The sequence below is a fragment of the Suncus etruscus genome, chromosome 7, assembly GCF_024139225.1.
Source record: "Suncus etruscus isolate mSunEtr1 chromosome 7, mSunEtr1.pri.cur, whole genome shotgun sequence".
NCBI lineage: Eukaryota > Metazoa > Chordata > Mammalia > Eulipotyphla > Soricidae > Suncus > Suncus etruscus.
The window spans coordinates 117,987,211-118,010,253 of record NC_064854.1 but is presented as its reverse complement, the minus strand read 5'-3'; the positions used below and the strand labels follow the sequence as shown (position 1 = coordinate 118,010,253).

The following is a 23,043-nucleotide window of genomic DNA, read 5'->3' as shown; positions in this document are numbered from 1 at the left end:
GACCATATGGGACACCAGGATTCGAACCAATCACCTTTGGTCCTGGATCGGCTGCTTGCAAGGCAAACGCCACTGTGCTCTCTCTCCGGACCCGAACTTTGTTTTCTTTAAATGTAACATAAAAATTTCAAAATAATCTATTTCAAGATATACTAAGAACAAGATATTATGAGGGTTAATAAAACTTTTTTGTGAGGATGGCAAAACTCATATGGTTCTCTGGAAACTTGGTTCATTTTTCAATGTTTTTTTTTTGTTTGTTTTTTCGGCCACACCGTTTGATGCTCAGGGGTTACTCCTGGCTAAGCGCTCAGAAATTGCCCCTGGCTTGGGGGTGGGGGGAACTACAGGGGATGCCGGGGGATCGAACTGTGGTCCTGATCCTTGGTTATTGCTTGCAAGGCAGACACCTTACCTCTAGTGCCACCTCGCCGGCCCCATTTTTCAATGTTATTTTAATGCATTTAATCCAGAATAAGATTCAGGGGTCTCAAACTCAGGCCCACAGGCCACAAACGGCCCTCCGTACAACATTTTGTGGCCCTGCCCTAGAGGAATCTTTTTTTTGTTTTGTTTTGAGTTAGTTGTTTGGGTCACCCCCCCCCCCCCAATGTTTAAGGCTTACTACTGACTTTGCCTCCTGCGGCCCCCAGGTAAATTGAGTTTGAGACCTCTGATTGTATATTAAATACCAGATGTAGAAAAGGTTTAGATTGAATTTGAGTATGCACTACAGTTACTTCCATATTCCTAATTCTTTTGTTTGTTTGCGTATCTGTTTCAGGTCACACTTGAGGTTACTCCTGGTTCTGTGCTCAGAAATCACTCCTGGCAGGCTCGGGAGACCATAAAGGATGCCAGAGATCAAAACCAGGTCAGCCTGGTAACAAGGCAAATTCCCTACCAGCTGTGCTATCACTCCAGCTCTGAAAGTTTTTTTTATTAGTGACCCCTCAGGGGTATGTGGGGGTGGTAGCCTGAGGCCACTCTTGACAATACATAATCTGGTGATAGATAGACCTACTGGTTTAGCACTGAGCCTTCCAGTGCTCCACTGCAATGTGATGCTAAGGACAGAACTGAGGAATGCAACCTACTAGGCATGTGCTTTTCCCTTTTGATCATATATATCTATTCCTGGACCCCATCTTTGTAGTGTTATTTTTTTTAAGCACCAATGAACTTCTTGTATCTTTTTCTTCTTTTAGGTTTCTCTTATTATTCAACTTGTGGTTTTTTTCATTATTCACATTTCATAATAAATACTTGTTTGAGAATTAAATATAGTAATTAGAAAAATTAGTGTGGGGGCCGGAGAGATAGCATGGAGGTAAAACATTTGCCTTGCATGCAGAAGGACAGTGGTTCGACGGTGGTTTGACAGTGGTTTGAATCCCGGCATCCCATATGGTCCCCTGAGCCTGCCAGGAGCGAGTTCTGAGAATAGAGCAAGGAGTAACCACTGAGCGCTGCTGGGTGTGACCCAAAAACAAAAAAACAAAACAAATTAGTGTGGATTAAACCCTTATAAATTACATACCTAAAATTTTTTAGTGTTTGAAATGTAGTAACAGAATACAGAGAAAAGGCTGAATATAGTGAAAACTGTATTTTTTATTGCTTTTTCGTTTTCTACAATGATTAATTGAACTTAAAAAAAAAACATATTACCTAATGGTTACTGAAAAGCCACACCTTTCCAGCCCACTTCAGATTCTCGTTCAACCATTTCAAGGCAGAAAAAGGTTCCAAACTATAAACCTGTTCCTTATTAACATTGATGGTCATATGCTTAACAAAAAGCTTTGGATTCGATATCCGAGCAGCCATAATTAATCTTTCCGCTGCAGCTTGATAATCATCCTTACTCCGAGTTGTGCTTTCTTCACATCTAAAAGTGAACACATCAGAAATTCTAAAAATAGCTAATAATAGTTTCTCCTGAAGAATAATAAAATAATAATAATAAAATAAATAATAAATAATAAAATAAGAAATAAATAATAAAATAAGAATAATAAAAAGTTTCTCCTGAAGAGTCATTTACAGTACTGGCATGAAACTGTGACAGTCTTCATTATAATATTTTAACAGTGACCTTCAAAAATAGTTTTACCATGACACACAAGACAGATGTAATACATCAGAATATAATACCATCTCTTTATATATTTGTGAAATATATATTTATGTAAAAGCTTTACAAAACAAAGACTTGCCCTACAACAAACTCTATTCTTTTTTTTTTTTTTACTTTTTGGGTCACACCCACACCCAGCGGTGCTCAGGGGTTACTCCTGGATGTCTGCTCAGAAATAGCTCCTGGCAGGCACGGGGGGACCATATGGGACACCGGGATTCGAACCAACCACCTTTGGTCCTGGATCGGCTGCTTGCAAGGCAAACGCCACTGTGCCATTTCTCCAGGCCCCCAAACTCTATTCTTAATAGTAAGTTTGTTATTCCCTAAACTGATTTCACAAAATTGGCTATAATAGAGACTACATTAAATTAAGACGTTTTTGCACCTCAAAGGAAATGAGGAATAGAAAACAAAGACAGCCCACGGATTGGGAAAAATTATTTACCCACTAACTATCTGATAAGCGAGTGATATAAAATATATATTAGGCACTGGTAGAACTTTATAAGAAATAAACCACCCTACCCCATCAAAAAACAGGGAGAAGATATGAACAGAAATTTCCTCAAAGAAGAAATACAAATGGCCAAAGGGCACATGAATGCTCTACAAATCATCAGGGAGAAGCAAATCAAAACAATAATGACATTATCATCTCACACTACAGAAACTAGTAAACATAAAAAAGAACAAGAACAGAACTGGAGCAATAGCACAGTGGATACAGTGTTTGCCTTGCATGCGGCAGATCCAGGTTTGATTCTCAGCAATCCATATGGTGCCTTGAGTCTCCTGGAGGGTTCCTGAGTACATAACCAGGAGTAACCCCTAAGTGCCACTGGGTGTGGTCCAACCCTCCCCTAAAAAAAAGAACAAGAGCAACTAGTGGGAGTGTGGATCTGGGGAGAAAGGGACTCTCATTCACTGCTGGTGGGGATCTTGATTAGTCTAACATTTCTGGAAAATAATATGCACATTCCTAAAAAATCCTAGGAATTGAGCTTCCATTTGACCTATTAACTCCACTTTTTGGAATATACTGCAAGGGATCCAAAATAAAATAGATAAAAGATATTTACATTCCCGGGGCTGGAGCAGTGGCATAGCGGTAGGGCGTTTGCCTTGTACGTGACTGACCTAGGACAGACCCAGGTTCCATTCCCCGGCATCCCATATGGTTCCCTGAGCTAGGAGCAGTTGATTTCTGAATGCAAAGCCAGAAATAACCCCTGAGCGTCACCGGGTGTGGCCCAAAAACCAAAAAAAAAAAAAGAAGAGAAAAATGAAAATGACATCTCATGTTCTTTGAAGTATTATTTACAACAGCCAAATCTGGAAACAACCTATATCTAAGAATAAATAATTGGATAAAGAAAGTATGGTAAATATACACAATGGGTCTGGGAATTGACAATATAGTTGGTAGGATGCTTGCTTTTTGCACATGGTGGATCTGGGTTTGATTCCAGGCATTCCATATGGTCTGCATAGTCTTCCTGGAATGATCCTTGAGTGCAGAGGCAGGAGCACTACTGGAGATGACCCTCAAACCAAAATAAAACAAGTAATGGGCCCGGAGAGATAGCACAGCCGTGTTTGCCTTGCAAGCAGCCGATCCAGGACCAAAGGTGGTTGGTTCGAATCCCGGTGTCCCATATGGTCCCCCCGTGCCTGCCAGGAGCTATTTCTGAGCAGACAACCAGGAGTAACCCCTGAGCAATGCCGGATGTGGCCCAAAAACCAAAAACCAAAACAAACAAACAAACAAACAAAAAAAAAACAAGTAATACCCTCTACCACCAAAAAAGTCACACAACTTGCTGATATATGGAGAGACCTGGAGAGTATCATGCTAAGTGATAGAGAGACCAACACCAAGTTATCACTCTCATTTGCAGGATATAAAGAAATATAAGGGTAGTATGTCGAATATCCAAAGACAATAGAAAAAAGAACATGAGAACTAGTATTCAGTAGAAAACAAACTAAAAAACAAATTTGGGAGTCTGGAGGATGAGTGAGTGGAGTGGGTCAGGAAATGTCTATGGTGCAGGGACATGTTCAATCAAGAATAAGGAAGTAGGGGCCCGGAGAGATAGCATGAAGGTAGGGTGCTTGCCTTGCATGCAGAAGGATGATGGTTCGAATCCTGGCATCCTATATGGTCCCCTGAGCCTTCCAGGAGCGATTTCTGAGCATAGAGCCAGGAGTAACCCGAGTGCCACCGGAGCGCCACCGAGTGTGACCCAAAAACCACCACCACCACCACCACCAACAAAACAGTAAATGGTACTGAAAGACGGTTAAGGCATTATGTATGAAATCTTATATACAATAGTACTGTAAACCACAGTGCAAAATTTTATATTAAAATAAAAAGCACCTCTTGTAGAAGCACTGGTAGAAGGCAAATGAGGGTGGGGGAATCTGATGAAGGGAAGAGCATATTAGTGAAGGGATTGGTGATGGAATATTGTATACCTGAAAACTAATCATGACTAAGTAATTTTACAGTGGCTATATGAAAAATTACAAAAAACCTTTACAATTATTATCTCAAAATATCTTTATATTAAGCTTCCAGGATAATGTTGACATGAATTGGAGTGGTATAATCCTAGAACTGTGAGCAAAATTATTCAGGGAATGGATATTCTTGTTCTACAACTACCTTACAATATGTACGCATTTATAACAACATTAAAAAGTATAAAAATTAACATGATCCTTTATTTCCAATGGAACTGACTGAACCTAATAAATTTTCATTAACTCTTACTCTTTTAGATCTTTTATGATAATCAAAATAAATTTTAGGCAACTATATTTAATCTTTTATTTTAGGGAACTATCTGTCCACACAAGTGAAAGATACCCAAAGAAAACCATCTTTCTTGAACTTGTTAAAAAATTTACTGAATTCTAGTTTGGTTTTACACAGATCAAATTCTTCCTCAATTTGAATGTTACCTAGATTTTCAAATATATATTTATATATATACAATATATACACATATATAAATTACATACACATAGATACATATGCATATAAGTATATAATTATATGTTGGTTTACAACTTAAGAATCGGTTTCACCAAAGCAAATATCATCTCTGGCTTTTTAATATTTGTTCATTTACAACTTGTTTTCACCCAAAACAGAATTTTTCCTACTTACCATCTTGTTCTTCATGTCTAAAGCATACTTGTGTACCGGCTAAAGACAGGCCTTTTGTCCTTACTCCCCCATTGGGGGTGGTCTTGATACTTAATAAAAAACTGATCTATCTCTTGTGTCTATATACTTAATAAGAAACTGCGGTTCTGGTGGGAAGCTCTTCTCTCTCTCTCCCTTCCCCGTCCCCACAGGCAGGAGGCAGAAAGTGCCTGGATCCCTCATGTTTCACCCTCTCAAAATTTGCTTGATTTCTTTCCTGTCGCAAACCTCTCTAACCATTCACAGACTAGAGCAGGTGAGGGAGCAATAATCTACTTTCAGAATTGCAATTAGAAGAAATATCAACCAACCTTTTCAAAACTATCTGCATTGTCTGAGTATAAGATCCAAGATTCTGAATATTACTAGCATTTGATACCAGGAAGATTTCAATAGCTAAAAGCATTTCAATCTCAGAGAAATAGGATGGAATTCGAAGAAGTTTTCGGTAAAAATTTCCTTCCAAAAGTGGATAGCAACCCAATGAAAGAGCATCTGAAAAATATATAACGGGTATTTATTAAAATTTCACTTGGTAAAAATTTTCACAGCTGATAATCACTCATGTTACAGAAAAATCATTCATATTAGAAACAGATTAAGCATACAAATTATAAGGCAGCACACTTCCAAATATTATAAAAATTACTCTAAGATACTTTTGAAACATTGAATAGAAAGTGAAATATAAAAAAGAAGACTTATGGGCTAGAGAGATAGCATGGAAGCAAGGCATTTGCCTTGCATGCAGAAGGACGGTGGTTTGAATTCTGGCATCCTGTATGGTCCCCCGAGCCTGCCAGGAGCTATTTCTGAGCGTAGAGCCAGGAGTAATCCCTGAGCGCCGGGTGTGACCCAAAAAACAAAAACCAAAAAAAAAAAAAAAAAAAAAAAGAAGACTTAAGCTTCATTACGGTAATTGGCTATCCATTTATTTCAGGTCTTGGTGTGTAAACACATATAATTTCAGAATAACAAAAACCAAAACAGCTACTTAGATATAACTTTATATGAGACTCAGTCTAATAGTGACTACATATATTTATTGTCTATCTTGAATTATAAATTTACATGTTAAAATAAGATATAATGTAGAGATTTAAGCATTACAGTTAAATGATTTTAAGTATAGATTTGTTATGAATCATTTGTATAATATTTATTTGTATAATAAATATAAAAAATATGTTCCTTATGTTTGGCACTGAGCTAGGTACTATTATAAAAAAGAATAAAATACATTTCTGTTCTATAGGTGCTTAGTGTGTTTCAGCTATACTTCTATCCTAAATATTTTGTAAGAAAAGAGATTTAGGGGCTGGAGCGACAGTACAGCAGTAGGGTATTTGTCTTGCATGTGGCCAACCCGGGACAGACCCAGGTTTGATTCTTGGCATTTCATATGGTTCCCTGAGCCTGTCAAGAGCAATTTCTAAGTACAGAGTAACCCCTGAGCACTGACGGGTGTGGAGTCCCCCCAAAAAGGGAGATTTAACTTTTAAGTTGTTTAGATAGTAATTACTATAAGTGAAATACAGGGATGGCTCAAGGGCTATGGTATCTAAATTTTATACAGACAATACTACATTCTTCTAGTAAAACAATTTAGATCTGGGGCTGGAGCCATAGTTCAGTGGTAGGGCTTTTGCTTTGCATGCAGCTGATCCAGAACGAACCTCGGTTTGATCCTGGGCATCCCATATGGTCCCCCAAGCCAGGAGTTATTTCTGAGCACATATCCAGGAGTAACCCGAGCGCCACCGGGTGTGGCCAAAAACCAAACCAAACCAACAAACAACTTAGATATGTATATGAAAATCACTTTAAATGTTTAATATTTAAATGTTTAGCGTTGAAGATATTTTGTTTGTTTTGTTTATGGATCACAACTGAAAGTACTGGGGTGGGTGGTGGGTTGCTTCTGGGCTGAGTGCAGAGCGATTATGGGTTGAGGGACTGAACCTGGTTATCTTGCATGCAATGCATATAACCCAGACCCCTGAGCTCCAGCTCAGTTACTTTTCTAAAGTGGACGATGGTAGCTAATGTTTGAGATCTACTATGTGCTAGGTACCTGTACTAAAAACCATAGGTTTAATCTGTATTTAACTTGATAATGCACTGCCTTGGAAATTATGTACAATTCCCATATTACAGAGTCGGGGCTCGGGTGAATACCCTGGCCTTCTGACTTAGATTTTAAATTCCCAAAAAGTAGTCCCCACTTCCCTAAGTCAATACCCACAGCTTAAACTCATTAATTGTCTCAGCTATTCACAGCAATGGTTTACATATATTACTATTTTGCTTTTCTGGTAAAAGTATAAAAAATTAATAAATTGGGGCCGGAGAGATAGCATGGAGGTAAGGCGTTTGCCTTTCATGCAGAAGGTCATCGGTTCGAATCCCGGCGTCCCATATGGTCCCCCGTGCCTGCCAGGAGCAATTTCTGAGCATGGAGCCAGGAATAACCCCTGAGCACTGCCGGGTGTGACCCAAAAACCACAAAAAAAAATTAATAAATTAAGTAAAAATTTAGTAACATTACTTTTCCCCTAGAGAGTGGGAGATAGTAAAGGAACAACACCACTCTTCCCTTCCAGTATGAATTTCAGCTGAGAAAAAAAGAAGTGATTATTTAGGTCCAGGATGAATAAGGGGATGAGTCAAAAGACAGAGAGGAGGGTGTCAGAGAGTGTGGCACACACACTTCCCACATATGTACACTGCGGGCCCGGGATGAGCTGACTGCTAGCAGAACAGGTAGTGATGGCAAAAACACGTGGTGGGCCAGATAGGTGTCCTTGGTGGCCCACATGTTGCCTATGGGCCATAGTGTGAGGACTCTGGTCTAGGCAGAACAAATCAGAAACTTTTAGTAAGGCACTTTACTCTCCTAGACAATTTTCTTCTGATTAATTTGGAAATAAAGCAGACTCATTAAAAAAAGTGAACGACACAAAATGAAAAAAAAAGAAAACACAACCATTTGAAATCCATACATCTGACATGGACTTGTGTCCAGAGAGCATGCATCATAATCATACAGTCATAAGTCACTTAATAAGGGGGGCTATGTTCTAAGAAAAGCATTACTAAGTGATTTTTGTCATGTAAATATCAGAGTATGATCACAGAAATCTGTATCTAGGTTATTGGGTATGGCATATGGGCTCACTATCAACTATTGATTGAAACACCTCATGTACATGTGTAAACACATGCATTCTTAGACCCAACAGTAAAAAACAAAATTGTACGGAGGAAAAAATGAGTAAAGAAATTAAAAGGTAGTATATTGGGTAGGGCACTTGCCTTGCACATGATTAATTAGGGTCTAACCCTTGGCCCCTCATAAGGTACCCGAGTCCTGCCAGAAGCGATAGTTGAGCACTGCTGGGTATAGCCACCAAACCCAAACCAAAGCCAACCAAACAAAAAAACCAAAACCCCAAAGAGACAAAACAAATTTAGACGATTCTCACTTGGGGAAAAGAGGGATATATTTGGTGATACTTGATGAACCATGCTCTTCTGGGGGTTGAGCATGGGGCTCTGACATTAAATCATATATACTTTAGTCCTGTGAGCTATCCCCCCCTAGTTGGTATCACCTCATTAGAAAATGGTTTGGCAGTTCCTCAAGAAAGCTAAAGAGATCTACCACATGAGCCAGCAAGTTTTCTCTCAAGAGAAATAAAAATATATCCGCACAAAAACTTGTATGTATGTGAAGTTTGTAACAGTGTTATTTGTAACAAAGAAGTCACCAATAATGAATACATTCCATACAATGGATTAATATTCAGCAACAAAAGGAGCAAAATACTGATGTATGTTAGAACTTCAAAAAAATGAGCTAAGTGTAAGAAGCCACTCACAAAAAGCTATACATTAAATAAGTCCATTATCTAGAATAGGTAAATTAATAAACAGATGGGACTGGGTTGGGTGTGAGATATATAAAATAGAATATAAAAGAAATGCTTGATATGTTTAGGATCTCTTTTTATTTTGAGGCTCTGAAGATTTTCTAATATTAGGTTGTGGTATGGCTGGTGTGAATCTGTAATTATAATAGAAATGAATACCGTATGTCAAGTTGGTGAATTTTTTTGTAAGTATAATTCTCAAAAGCTATAAAAATCTTATTTGTGGAGGGGAATGGAGGGTCACATTTGGTGGTGTTTGGAGTTTATACCTTTTTCTGTGCTCAGGGATCATTTCTGGTGAGTTCAGAGACCATTTAGAATGTTGGGGATTGAATCCATTTGGTTGCATGCATGGCACAGGCTCTATAAAAACCTTTTGTTTTGTTTTTTTGTTTTTGTTATTTGGGTCACACCTGGTGCTCAAGAGTTACTTCTGGCTCTGCACTCAGAAATCGCTCCTGGAGGTGAAACTAGAGGACACTCCATATCATCCTGACTTAGATGTAGGATATGCACAGATTCTAGGATCCTTAACTACAGAAACCTGACACCAACAACAGCGACTGTTCGGAAAACAAAAAGGTTTATGGGCACTACAGATAATGTCTTGGGTTGGACAACCTACTATGCCTGGAGCCTAGAAAAGGTAGTATGCCTGAAAACTTCAGGGGTAAGGTCTCCTTGTATTTAGGCCAAGGCTTTCCTTTCCATGTCCCCCATATTTTGCTGTGCCTATGCAAACAACAATGGTCACTCTAACAGTTTTTGCTGTACTTCTTTAATTCTTATCCTTAAAAAAAAAAAAGAAAAAAGCTTATTAAACATTCTGCTAGGTCTTTAATGAGTTAATTGGGGATTCAATGATTTTCAAAAATATAATTGCTATTGAACCTTGTCTTTCTCTTCCATCTCATTAGTTATTTTATTTTTTAAAATAATTTTGCCTTTGTTCTTCCTGAAACAAATGTATTATGATGAATTGTGTCAACTATGTGATATATTTCCTTTAAATAAAAAAAAAAAAAAAAAGAAATCACTCCTGGCAGGCTCAGGGGACCATTGGGATGCTGGGATTCAAACCACCATCCATCCTGGGTTGGCTGCTTGCAAAGTAAACACCCTACCACTGTGCTATCTCTTCGGCCCCTATAAAAACCATTTTTAAGAAAATAAAAGCACTGAAACCACATGCTTAACAGAATCTTGATGAAAAATTCGCCATTAAATCAGAGTCAAGTCCTATTAGCTGTGATTCTAAGGCAGTGCTTCTCAAATAGTGGGGGCGGGGGCGCGTTTGACCTCGGCAAACACTGTCATAACAAGCTAAGCCCCGTGTGTATGTCTCTGGAGCTGAGAGGTGCTGTGACCTGCTTCAAATCCCGCTTCGAAAAGCTATGCATTGCAAAACGTGCTCATTGCAGCTGTTAATCCAGACATCACCTTTGATTCAAAAATCAGCTCAAATTATTTTATATATTTTTGTTTTGCAGGTTAAAGTTTTTTTTTTTTAAATAAAGATACTATTTACAGTCACGCAGGGGGCGCGAAAAATGTTTTCTTCTCCCTAAAGGGGCATGACAGAAAATAATTGAGAAGCACTGTACTAAGGTATTGGAAGGTTTAACAGTGGCTGTTAAATTGTATGTGAAGCAAAATAGAGTTGCAATGATATTTTAAATGTCAACACTATCAGAAAAACAGATGTTCCGAGGACTAGTGACTATAAACTACTTTTTTTGTGTGTGCAATTCAGGTACACAAAATGCTTTAATCCTAAAATCTTTTCCCCCCTGAGTCTCAGAAGTTTTACTGCAAATAAAATTATGCATAGAAATATTTAGAGAAGAGGAATAATAAGATATAAAATTAATAAGATATAAAATTGTAAGATAATAATTGCTTGAATACAATGACAAAATAATTTAAAATAAATTATGACTAGGGCTGAAAATGTCTTTAGGGCTGAAAGAATAGAGAATGAAGAGCTACTATTTATTATATGGAGCTTCTTTTTTGGTGTGATGAAAATTTTATTTTTTTATTTTTGGCTTTTGGTTCACACACAATGATGCTCAATGCTTACTTCTGGCCTACACTCAGAGACCACCCCTGGTGGACTGGTGTAGCATTAAATAATTAACGATGGAGCTGGCTGGAAGTGGATGCCATACCAGGCCACATGGCTTCACAACTCCCATCCAGCCGGCGGGTCCCAGGCCCAGGTGAAGGGCGGAATCACTCATCCAGAGACAGGCATCAGGAAGCATCAACTTTATTCATGCCCTATTCACCACATGTGTGTGGCCTATATCATAACCAATTAAGCATTCAGCCATTCTAGGCTACCCTGCATCTTAATTCCTTTCAGCCATCTTCCTTTGACCTCCATCCTGGTCAAAGATTAAAAGAGGCAGAGACCCAAAAGCCAGAGGGCGCAGCAGGGCAAACAGCACCTAATCCCCTCGCTCAAAGGTTTATCTACCTATTCCAAGACCCCTCCCAGGAATGGGCGGGGTCTAGCAGGTAAAGTCACACCTAATATTCAGTTCCCAAGACCCCTCCCAGAAATGGGTGGGTCTCAGGTAGCTACACCTAAATCCAGGGTCTCAGATAGGTACACCTACAGACTGGTGGACCTTATAAGGTACCAGGGATCAAATCTAGCTTGGCCAGGTGCAAGGCAAACACCTTACCCATTCCAATTCTGAACTGTGGTGATAGTTGTATAACTCTGCAAATACATCAAAACCATTTAATTGTAGATGTTTAATGGTAAGTGGTATAGTACTTGAATTGTAAATACAGTAAAGCTATTAAAAGATTAAAATAGGGCCAAAGAGATAGCATGGAGGTAAGGCGTTTGCCTTTCATGCAGAAGGTCATTGGTTCGAATCCCGGCATCCTATATGGTCCCCCCCCCCCCCAGCCTGTCAGGAGCGATTTCTGAGCATAGAGCCAGGAGTAACCCTTGAGCGCTGCCAGGTGTGACCCAAAAACAAACAAAAAAATTTTTTTTTAAAGATTAAAATAAATTGTTAATTGTTCTGATATAAAATTTTATTTCTAACTAAAAATAATTCATAGATACCTTATTTCAGTGTTTTAAAATTTTGTTTCTGTAGAACAAAAATACTTTTCATTTATTTGTTTTTGGCCACATGCAGAACACTCAGGCTATACGCTCAGAAATCGTTCCTGCCTTGGGGAACCATATGGGACGCCATGGGATTGAACCCCAGTCTGTTCTAGGTCAGCAGCGTACAAGGCAAAAGCCCTACTGCTGCGCCACCACTCCTGCCCAATTAAATCTACACACATTTCTAATAAATTCTCTGTATTAGTAAGAACTCATTCCCCTCCCTTTTTCTTTTGCTTTTTGGGTCACAGCTGGTGACGTCAGGGGTTACTCCTGGCTATGTGCTCAGAAATTGCTCCTGTCATGGGGGACCATATGGGACGCCAGGGATTGAACCCAGGTCCTTCCTGGGAAGCCATATGCAAGGCAAATGCCCTATCACTCTGGCCCCCAAAATACTTTCTTATACTAGAAGCTGTAGTATATATACACAGTAGAATACCATGGAGCTCTAAGAAGGCGCAGAACCATGCAATTTTTTACAACATGATGGAACCATGAGGATACACGATTTACAACATGAGGATACCATACTGTGTGAAGTAATAGCAAAGATAAAAACAAAGAATGATCTTTCTCATATGTTGGATTGAAAGATACATAGCAAGGTAGTAACGAAGGGCCAAAGGCAACAGAATGAGAGAATTTACTCACAACCGAGTTGGGGACAGCATTAAAAGAAAGATGGGTATACTGGTGTTTGATGTGGTGATGAAATTATGTGCAGAGAAAACCCATCATTACAGGATTCTAAATCACAGTAAATAAAAAATCAGCTTAACAAAGTAAAAATACATGGTTTGATCCCCCGGTGTCCCATATGGTCTCCCCAAGCCAGGGGCAATTTCTGAGCGCATAGCCAGAAGTAACCCCTGAGCGTCAAATGGGTGTGGCCCAAAAACAAAAAAAAACAAAACAAACAAACAAACAAAAAAAAAACAAAGTAAAAATAATTAAATCAAACTAAATAAATAAAAGAAAGCAAAAGGAAAGAAAAAAAAACAGCCTAAGTTAAAAAATTTAAGGTTAAGGTTGGGCCTGGAGTGATAACACAGTGGTAGGGCGTTTGCCTTACATGCGGCTAAGCCTGACAGACCTTAGTTTGATTCCCGGCAACCCATATGGTCCTCTGAACTTACCAGGATGACTTCTTAGGGCAGAGCCAGGAGTGACCCAAAAATAAAAAAAATTAAGGTAGACTAATAAAACCCCCAGCTTCCTATAGTATTTTATCTAATCCAATGCATTTTGAAAAATGAATACCCATTAACATTTATTCAAAAAACAAAAATCAAATAGTACATAGTATTCAATGTGTTTTTTATTTTGGTCAGAGGAGAGGTGTCCAGGAAGTGCTCAGGAGGCTCTGCTATCAATTCTCAGCCAGTAGATCATTTTAAGGGCCTAGGATGCAATGGTGGGGAAATATGGACCACCCTAGAGGTGCTGGGGGCCCCCAAGGCAAGACTCAGGGGTAGCATGTTGAGATGGGAATGGAACTCAGATTTATCTCCTAATCCCTGCATGATCCCCCTGGGTCCTTGTATTTGTGGTTTATTGCTAGGAAAGAAGTATTTATGTAGGGAAATAGTATCAGGTATTGAAATATAACCACAAAATTGAAATGAGTTATTATAAAAATATTATTAATTTTTTTGCCACACCTGATGGTGCTCAGGGGTTCTCCTAGCTCTGCACTCAGAAATTGCTTCTGGCAGGATCAAAGGATGATATGGAATGACGAGGATTGAACCCAGATTGGCTGTGTACAAGGCAAGTAAGCACCCTACCTGCTGTGCTATCGCTCCAGAACCACAATTCTACTTTTATGTACATTTAAAACTCTCCTTTAAAATTAAATTTTGGGCCCGGAGAGATAGCACAGCGGCGTTTGCCTTGCAAGCAGCCGATCCAGGCCCAAAGGTGGTTGGTTCGAATCCCGGTGTCCCATATGGTCCCCCGTGCCTGCCAGGAGCTATTTCTGAGCAGACAGCCAGGAGTAACCCCTGAGCACCGCTGGGTGTGGCCCAAAAACCAAAATAAATAAATAAATAAATAAATAAATAAAATAAAATAAAATAAAATTTTGCCTTAAAAGCTTGTATTGTGGTGGGCCGGGCGGTGGCGCTAGAGGTAAGGTGCCTGCCTGCCTGTGCTAGCCTTGGACGGACCACGGTTTGATCTCCCGGCATCCTGTATGGTTCCCCAAGCCAGGAGGGACTTCTGAGCGCATAGCCAGGAGTAACCCCTGAGCATCACCGGGTGTGGCCCAAAAACCAAAAAAAAAAAAAAAAAGCTTGTATTATAACCTATGAGAAATACATAATTACTTAGAAGTATAAATACATAATACATTTATGTAGTTTACTGAAGCAAAATATTACAAAATAATTTATAACCTCATACCTGTAATGAATACAAATTATGGAAAAAGAATTACCATCTGTTCAACTGATTACAGCTGGTACTTTTATGTTTCCAAGTTTCCTTTGCTGGCAGTGGTGGCTAAGATATGTGACATATCTGGCACACAATTGTGATACCAAGTAAGCACTGGGATGCATTTTTTTCTTTTCTGTTTTTTTCTTTTTTTTGGGGGGGGAGGAGTCAAGCTATATTCAGAGCTTATTCCTGACTCTGTGCTCAAGGAGCAATTGTGGAGGTGCTGGGGTGGGTTAAGGGGCATTTGCATTGCCAGGAATTTAAGTAGGGTTGGTTGTATGAAAGGCCGAATACCTTATCCTCTGTATTATCTCTCCAGACCTCTTTTGTGGTTTTTGGACTTCCTGCTGGTGCTTGAAGTCTGCTCTTGTACTGTGATGTGGGAAACGCATGGTGGTATTTGAGGGACCATGTGGTACTGGGGATTAACTCTGAATATCTTCCATGCAAAGAATGTGCTTAAACCACTGAACTACCTTTCTAAACTACAAATGTTTGTTGTATAAATCAAAGAAATATAGACTGAAGATACAGATAAAGAAAAGAATTGTCTTCCATATCTACATGGAACAGCCTTCTAATTAAAATGTCTGGAACATGGTTTAAACTAGAGAAAAACATTTATTTTCCTGGCTAGATAGGAAATAGTATATAGAAATACTGGTTAGATAGAAATAGTATTATAGTTTAAGAAATTTCTATTACTAGAAGTCATGTGAAAACTGTTAGGTTTCATACTGAAATCTAGTAACAGCCTCTGTACTTCCTATGCAGTCTATTAAAAATTATCCTGTCAGGGGCCAGAGTGATAGCACTTTGAGTTAAGGCATTTACCTTGCATGCAGCCAATCCAGGTTCTTTTTTTTTTTTTTTGTCTTGTTTTTTTGGGTCACACCTAGCAGTGCTCAGGGGTTACTCCTGGCTCTATGCTCAGAAATTGCTCCTGGCAGGCTCGGGGGACCATAGAGGATGCCAGGATTCGAACCACCATCCTTCTGCATGCAAGGCAAACACCTCACCTCCATACTAGCTCTCCAGCCCCTCTCTTTTTTTTAGGTTTTTGGGCCACAGCGACGCTCAGGGGTTACTCCTGATTATACGCTCAGAAATCACTCCTAGTGTGGGGGATCTCAGTCTGTCCTAGGTTAGTGCATGCAAGGCAGATGCCCTATGGCTTGTGCCACCACTCTGGCCCCCCAACCCAGGTTCTATCCCCAGCAGTGATTTCTGAGAGCCTGGAAGTAATTTCTGAGCACTGCTGATTGAGGCCCAAAAACAAACAAAAATTCTGTCTTAGTAGAAATATAACAGGAATAAATAAAATATTTATGGGTCAGAGATTAAATTCTGAGTTTAATCCCTTGTCCCCCATCAGCACTGTTGGGCACTGCCCTGGTGGTCTGAGCATTGCAAGGCTGAGCAGCACCACACTGTCTTACTGACCACCTGTCAGGCTTGCAAATCCAAGCCAAACATCACTAGAAGTGGTCCCTAACCCTAAAACAATACTGGGAGTCCCCCCCCCCCCACCAAGTAATATTCCTTATACTTAATTCTTTCCAATTTTCTTGGTATTTATAAGATATGACTAACATGTTTATGTCTCCTCCAGCTGAAAAAGAAATTAGAAATGAGAGAACAGAAGGGCTGGAGCTATAGCACAGAGGTAAGGCATTTGCCTTGCATGTGGCTGACCCAGGACAGACCCCGGTTCGATTCCCAGCATCCCATATGGTCCCCTGAGCCTGCCAGGAGCAACTGCTGAGCGCAGAGCCAGGAGTAACCCCTGAGCACCACCAGGCACGGCCCCAAAACAAAACAAAACAAAACGAAAAAGAAACGACAGAATAGGTTTAAATAGAGCACAAAAATGTTTATATCACTTTCTGTGCCTGTATCAACTGTTTTAAAAAATTTAAATGCATAGTTGTATATATATATATATAAATTCAGGGTTAGAATATTATAATTAAAATCAATATGATTAGGTTAAAAATTAATATAACTTACGTTTGTAGTGGGCTCTGGCTTTGATCCACAGATCACTCCTTCCTAAAGATGTAATTAATCTTCTAAGAAAGGAAAAATCAATAGGTATGTTCTTTGAAACCATGAATTCTGCTACAGAGGATGAAGTACCAAGACTGTTGCTTTCTAAACAGGCATCTAGCAGTTTATTAAAAAGAAGGCTATACTGGGAGACCACCACTGTTTCTGAAAAGAAAAACACAATAAAGACAATGAAATTGATCTCTTAGTCTCTTTAGTTTCTCAAATGTCTATTTCTCACATTTTTTTTCCCCTCTTGCGTCTTTTATTTCTGCCCACAATAGCAGTTATGGTCACTCAAAAACAATGATCTTGCATGTATTTTCTAAGCCAACTGAAAAATCCACTCAATGAAAGCAAAGCCATTCATTTACTTTGTAGTGATGAGTGACAATGATTTTAGAGGCTACAATAACATCTGTCTATGATCTATAGTGACAGCAACTGCAATGCCACAAATACGCTTGCATTTTAGCAATAGTTTACGCTCAAAAGTTCTTTCCTTGTGATTAAAAGTAATCAACTCAAATTAATCACTCTCAAATTAAAACCCTAACTTCCTTAATATTTTTCTACTTAAGTTACTTTGGAAACATTCAACTCTTTTATTTCTTATTACATAATCAATTATATATATATCACATATTATATAATATATATGTGTATATATATGTGTGTATATATAGAGAGAGTGGCCAAAACCTATCTTCTTACCTTTGTGTCTGCCTAAACATTACCACCAGAGGAACTTCCTTAAGTTATGGACTCTGACTGATAAAGTATTTAGGGAAGGCTGTTTTTTTTTTTTTTTTTATTTTGTGGCTGCTTGTTTTGGGGCCATGCCCACTGGTGTCAGGATTTCCTCTTGGTTTTATTCTCAGGGATCACTACTGGTAAGGCTTGGGGAACAAATGAGGTGTGGGATCAAACCTGGGTTGCCTACACACAAGGCAAACACCCTACCTGCTCACTGTTCTAACCCCTAGAGAAATCCATGATAAAGTGCCAACTCACTCTTACTTAAAATTTTTGCTACTTTCCTATAAAATGGACTCCCTCCTTCTTGTATGGATACTGAAATCAAAGATTTTAGAGCATTACCCATATATTATTGCTACATTAGTATACTTTTGTTAAACTTGCCATTTGCTTAAATTTATTTCCTTGATTATATTCCATGCTTACCAAGGTAATGGAAACAAATTTCTATATTTAAGTCAAAAATATGCATAATTTGCCACAATAGCAGGAGAGTGCAGGCAGTTAGGGCAGAGAGGGAAGCACTATGACAATTATAGTTGGGAATGATCACTCTAGACCAATAAATGGGTGCTGAAAAGGGATAAAGTGATATGCATGATACTTCATGCATGAACTACAGTATCTGGAGAGAGAAGGAGAGAGAAGAGAAAGAGGAGAAAGAATGTTTGTCTCAGAGGCAGGTAGGTAATTGGGGCAATGAGAATGGCAATGGGCTGATGGGAAATGTCTACTAGTGAAGGGTGTTGTACATTGCATGGCTTACACTCAATAATGAAAAAGTTTGTAACTTTTGAAAAGCAAAACAGTTGCATCAGGGAGAGGTGAATCAAAACAATGAGATACTAACTCACAACATGGACTGGCACACATCACAAGAAAAAGAATAACCATTACTGGTGTAGATGTGGAGAGAAAGGAACCCTCATTCAATGCTTGTGGGAATGCCATTTAGTCTAATCTAGTTTCTAGAAAAGTATATGGATACTCCTCAAAAAAAAAAAAAATGGAAATTGAGCTCCCATATGATCTAGCAATATCACTTCTAGGGAGTAACCCTAGACACACGATACAAAAATGCCCCATAGCAGCACTATTTACAATAGCCCGAATCTGGAGACAACTCAGGTGCCTAACAGCAGATGAGTGGCTAAAGAAACAGTGGTACATCTACTCAATGGAATACTATGTAGCTGTTAGGAAAAATGAAGGCATGAAATTTCCCTACACATGGATGGACATGGGGACTATTATGCTGAATGAAATGAGTAAGAGGGAGAGGGATAAATAAGTTAGAGAGGCTAGATAACTGCACTGACAACTACATGAACAATGCTAGTGAGAGAGAAGTAGAATTCCTGTTCCAGAGACAGGCAGGGGTTGGAGGAGGAAGAAAATGGGGAACATTGGTGGTGGGAAGGTTATACTGGTGAAAAGTAGTGTACACTTGATAACTGAGACTCACTACGGATAATTCTGTAACCGTGATGTTTAAAGAAATTATTAAAGGAAAAAGAAAAAACCCAACTGTTCTTGAACAACCTTGTAACCATAGTTTTTAAATAAAGTGATTAAAGGGGCCGGCGAGGTGGCGCTAGAGGTAAGGTGTCTGCCTTGCAAACGCTAGCCAAGGAAGGACCACAGTTCGATCCCCCGGCGTCCCAGATGGTCCCCCCAAGCCAGGGGCAATTTCTGAGCACTTAGCCAGGAGTAACCCCTGAGCATCAAACACATGTGGCCTGAAAAACCAAAAATAAAAAAGTGATTAAAAATATGCCTCACTATTAGGAATGAATTCCTTTAGATATGAGTTTTCTGGGGCTGGAGAGATATCATGGAGGGAAAGCATTTGCCTTGCATGCAGGACAGTGGTTTGAATCCCGGCATCCCATATGGTCCCCTGAGTCTGCCAAGAGTAACCCCTGAACCCTGCTGGGTGTGACCCAAAAACAAACAAACTAAACAACAACAAAAAGATGAGTTTTCTGAGGGCAAGTATATTGCTTGTTGAGTTAATCAAGGCAGGAAAGGAAAACCTTGAGAATGTTAGAAACTGCTGATAACTCAATGATCTGTTTTTTTTTTTAAATAAACCATTAGAAAAAGATACAATTTTCAGGAAACATATTTTATAGAAAACAACTTCATTAAAATATCTACTAGAAATAAAACTCAAAACAGTAGTCTTATTAACAATTAAACAAGCAGATGGGTAAACGATAATTAGGCTACACTTTAAAAAACATACCTTTGGAATTTTGTAAACCTGGTAGATTTTGCAAAACTTCGAATGTTTGTCTGTAAAGGCTCTTGGCTAAGATTTCATGTGCAATTGTACAAAGCAAATTATGACGATTGAGTACATCCATTCTATCACAAGGCCATAGTGGTGTATTGATTATCCATTCTGACTCTTCCAAAAAAGAAAAAGCACTAACACATTATACTATGAAAATCACACTTAACAATGTAGTCACAACTGTTTTGATATATCTTTTTGGAGAAACTGGCAATACTTAAATATGCATACACAGAAAAGATAACTATGACTCAAATTAGAAACAATCTACATAGTATTCGTCATTATTTCAAGATTATAGTTACTGAAAAAGATTCTTCAGTTGTCTCAAAGTACTAATCAGTTACTAAATTACATGATAAAAATGTTCAGATTATATTTTTGTGTAAAAGATATCTGTGTGGACAAGTTCAACAATTTTATAATAAATAATACATCAATAATACAATAGATAATAAAATCAGCTTTGTTGTTTTTTTACTCCTTAGCTTCTACCTGACTTAAAAAGAATCATTTCAAAGTATTTCCATAAATACTTTATATTTATACTAATATAATCTCTAATATATGCAAATTATAAAAGCATAATGACAATACAAACCCTTATGTACCCATCCCTCATATTAAAAAAAGTAGCTAAAGAGCCTTACTTTCTGGCCTGATTCAGATTCAGTAAAACAAAGGGTTGAGACTGCTGTAAAGAACACTGGTGTGCTAGACTATTAGAAATATCAACATTTTATCACTTACCTAATTCGCTTAATCATTATATCCATAATCAAATATACTATAAACACTCAAACCACAACCATGTTAATCTTTAACTGGTGTAAAGTGCAGTACTAATGCAATCCTTTACTTCTGTAGTCTTTTTATCACAGTAAACATAAATATGTTAAAGACTTGATGATTCAAATACATATCCAAAATAAGTCTTTAATTTTGGGGGGGAGCTACATCTGGCAGTACCCAGTTATTACTCCTGGCTCTGCACTGAGGGATCACTTTTGGCTATCTTAGGGAGCCCTAAAAGTGCCAAGGTACAAAAATGACTATGTAGTTTTCTCTTGTAAAAATGGCAATATTCTTTACCATTCTTTATCATCTAGATAGAATGATGGCTGCATCTTTTAAAAGAATCTCTCTCTTGGGATTAGGAAGACAACTCAAAGAGTGAAAGTACATGTAGTGCTTACCCCCAAGATCTATCCCTAGTAATATATGATCTCTCCCCACCTTCCACAGCACTGCCAAGTGTGGCCCTGGTGGACCCCCCCCCCCCAATTGCTCCACCCTGCATTGCCAGCCTGAGCATTGACTCTGCACAGCTGGGCTGAGTATTGCTGGGAGAGGACCTGGACTGTTCTGTGTACCACTTGGGAGTCCTATCTCCACTCCCACCCAAGAAAACCTTAGAAGAAAAGATTATCATTTTTTGTAGCTGTTTAAAAAATCTGAATAGCTGATTATTTGATATATAAAAGTTAAACAACTGCAAAGTTCCTTGGAAATCAATAGTTTTAAACGAGTCCAACCACTTGTATAAAACTAAATACTTTAAAAATGATTCATGTATTTTTGGTTTTGGGGCCACATGGGACCACAACATGGCCAGGGATATAAATAAGCATATACAAAGCATGTGCTCTAGAGTTATCTTGAGTTATCTCCCAGCCTCAAACTACTTTTATGAAAGTTTTCTAAGAACTCTAGTGACAATTAAATCCTCAAGAATCAAAACCAGTTTACTAGAATAGTTACTACTAGTTTTATGGCAATACATGTTTGTATTAGATTAATTTACATGTTCTTCTCCATTCTGCAGTGGAAATACTTTCTACTGTAAATTTCAGAAAGAGTCAAGTAATCTTCAATAATACCCATTCTTTATCTACTTACCTTTCAATATATGCATATTAATAGCCATTACTCTGCAAGGTTTTGAATTTAGGCACTGAGAATATAAAGACAATTAGGACAGTCTGTAGGAAATGAATTTCCAGGCTAGTCAATGAGACTATCAAATATACTTTCTTTTGTGAATACTGCTACTGTAATATTTAGAGATATCTGTCTTCCCCCTAAGGCATACATATAATATAAATCCAAACTACTTGCTTAACTACTAAAACCTGACTAATAATTCTGAAATTATCCAAAATAATAAACAATTGATAATGAAAAAGTACTTTGGAAAATAAAAGGAATGATGGTGACTTAACACATACACATTCTAAAGATCCATAATTAAAGAAACCCCTGTTTTTCCTTGGGAGAAAAATATGCAGAAACTGAGCCAAGTAGATACAATATTTTAAATATTGTAAAATAACATCTCATATTTGGCAAAACATTTTGGCAAAATTATTAAAATTGGGCGCCACCTCAAATCAAAATTTAAACCAAAAAAACCTGAAAAAATACATGAGGGGAAATAGTAATTTGGACATGGCTAAGGGCTGTCTAAATCAGAATACAAAAATTATTAACAATGTAAGAAGCACTTTAAGTAGGGGAAAATGAGTTAAGGTAAAGAAAGAAAACAAGCTAAGACATTTTTTATAAATTAAAGTAAAATGAGAAGTTAATAATTGCAATTATTCAAAACTTACACCTATCATATTTTTTAGGGGAAGGAGATTTGGGTCACACCTGCAATACTCAAGAATTACTCCAGACTCTGCACGCATGGTTCTTCACTCCTGGTGGGTTCAGGGGACCTTAAGTGGGGCTGGAGATCAAACCAAGGTCTACTGTGTGCAAAACAAGTGCCCTACTTACAGTTACATTACTCCAGTCCTACCTATTATCTTTTATAAAATGAACACTGGGGCCGGCGAGGTGGCCCGAGAGGTAAGGTGTCTGCCTTGCAAGCGCTAGCCAAGGAAGGACTGCGGTTCGATCCCCTGGCGTCCCATATGGTCCCCCAAACCAGGGGCAATTTCTGAGTGCTTAGCCAGGAGTAACCCCTGAGTCTCAAACGGGGTGTGGCCCGAAAAACCAAAAAAAAAAAAAAAAAAAGGGTATGCTATTTCTATCATTGATGTTCCTTGAACTCACCTCAGA

General features: G+C 38.5%; 1 protein-coding gene across 1 annotated transcript in view; it reads right to left on the bottom strand.

Annotated features, from left to right (window-relative positions):
* Nucleotides 1-1,671: 1,671 nt before the first annotated feature.
* The window catches only part of TOPAZ1 (testis and ovary specific TOPAZ 1), a 91,649-nt gene continuing 70,277 nt past the window's right edge, over nt 1,672-23,043 (bottom strand). The window contains exons 17-20 of the mRNA XM_049777675.1: nt 19,927-20,091; nt 16,881-17,084; nt 5,672-5,855; nt 1,672-1,891 (exon numbers count right to left, since the gene is read on the bottom strand). Coding sequence (XP_049633632.1) covers nt 1,672-1,891; nt 5,672-5,855; nt 16,881-17,084; nt 19,927-20,091 — 773 coding nt within the window. The remainder of the gene's footprint in view (nt 1,892-5,671; nt 5,856-16,880; nt 17,085-19,926; nt 20,092-23,043) is intronic.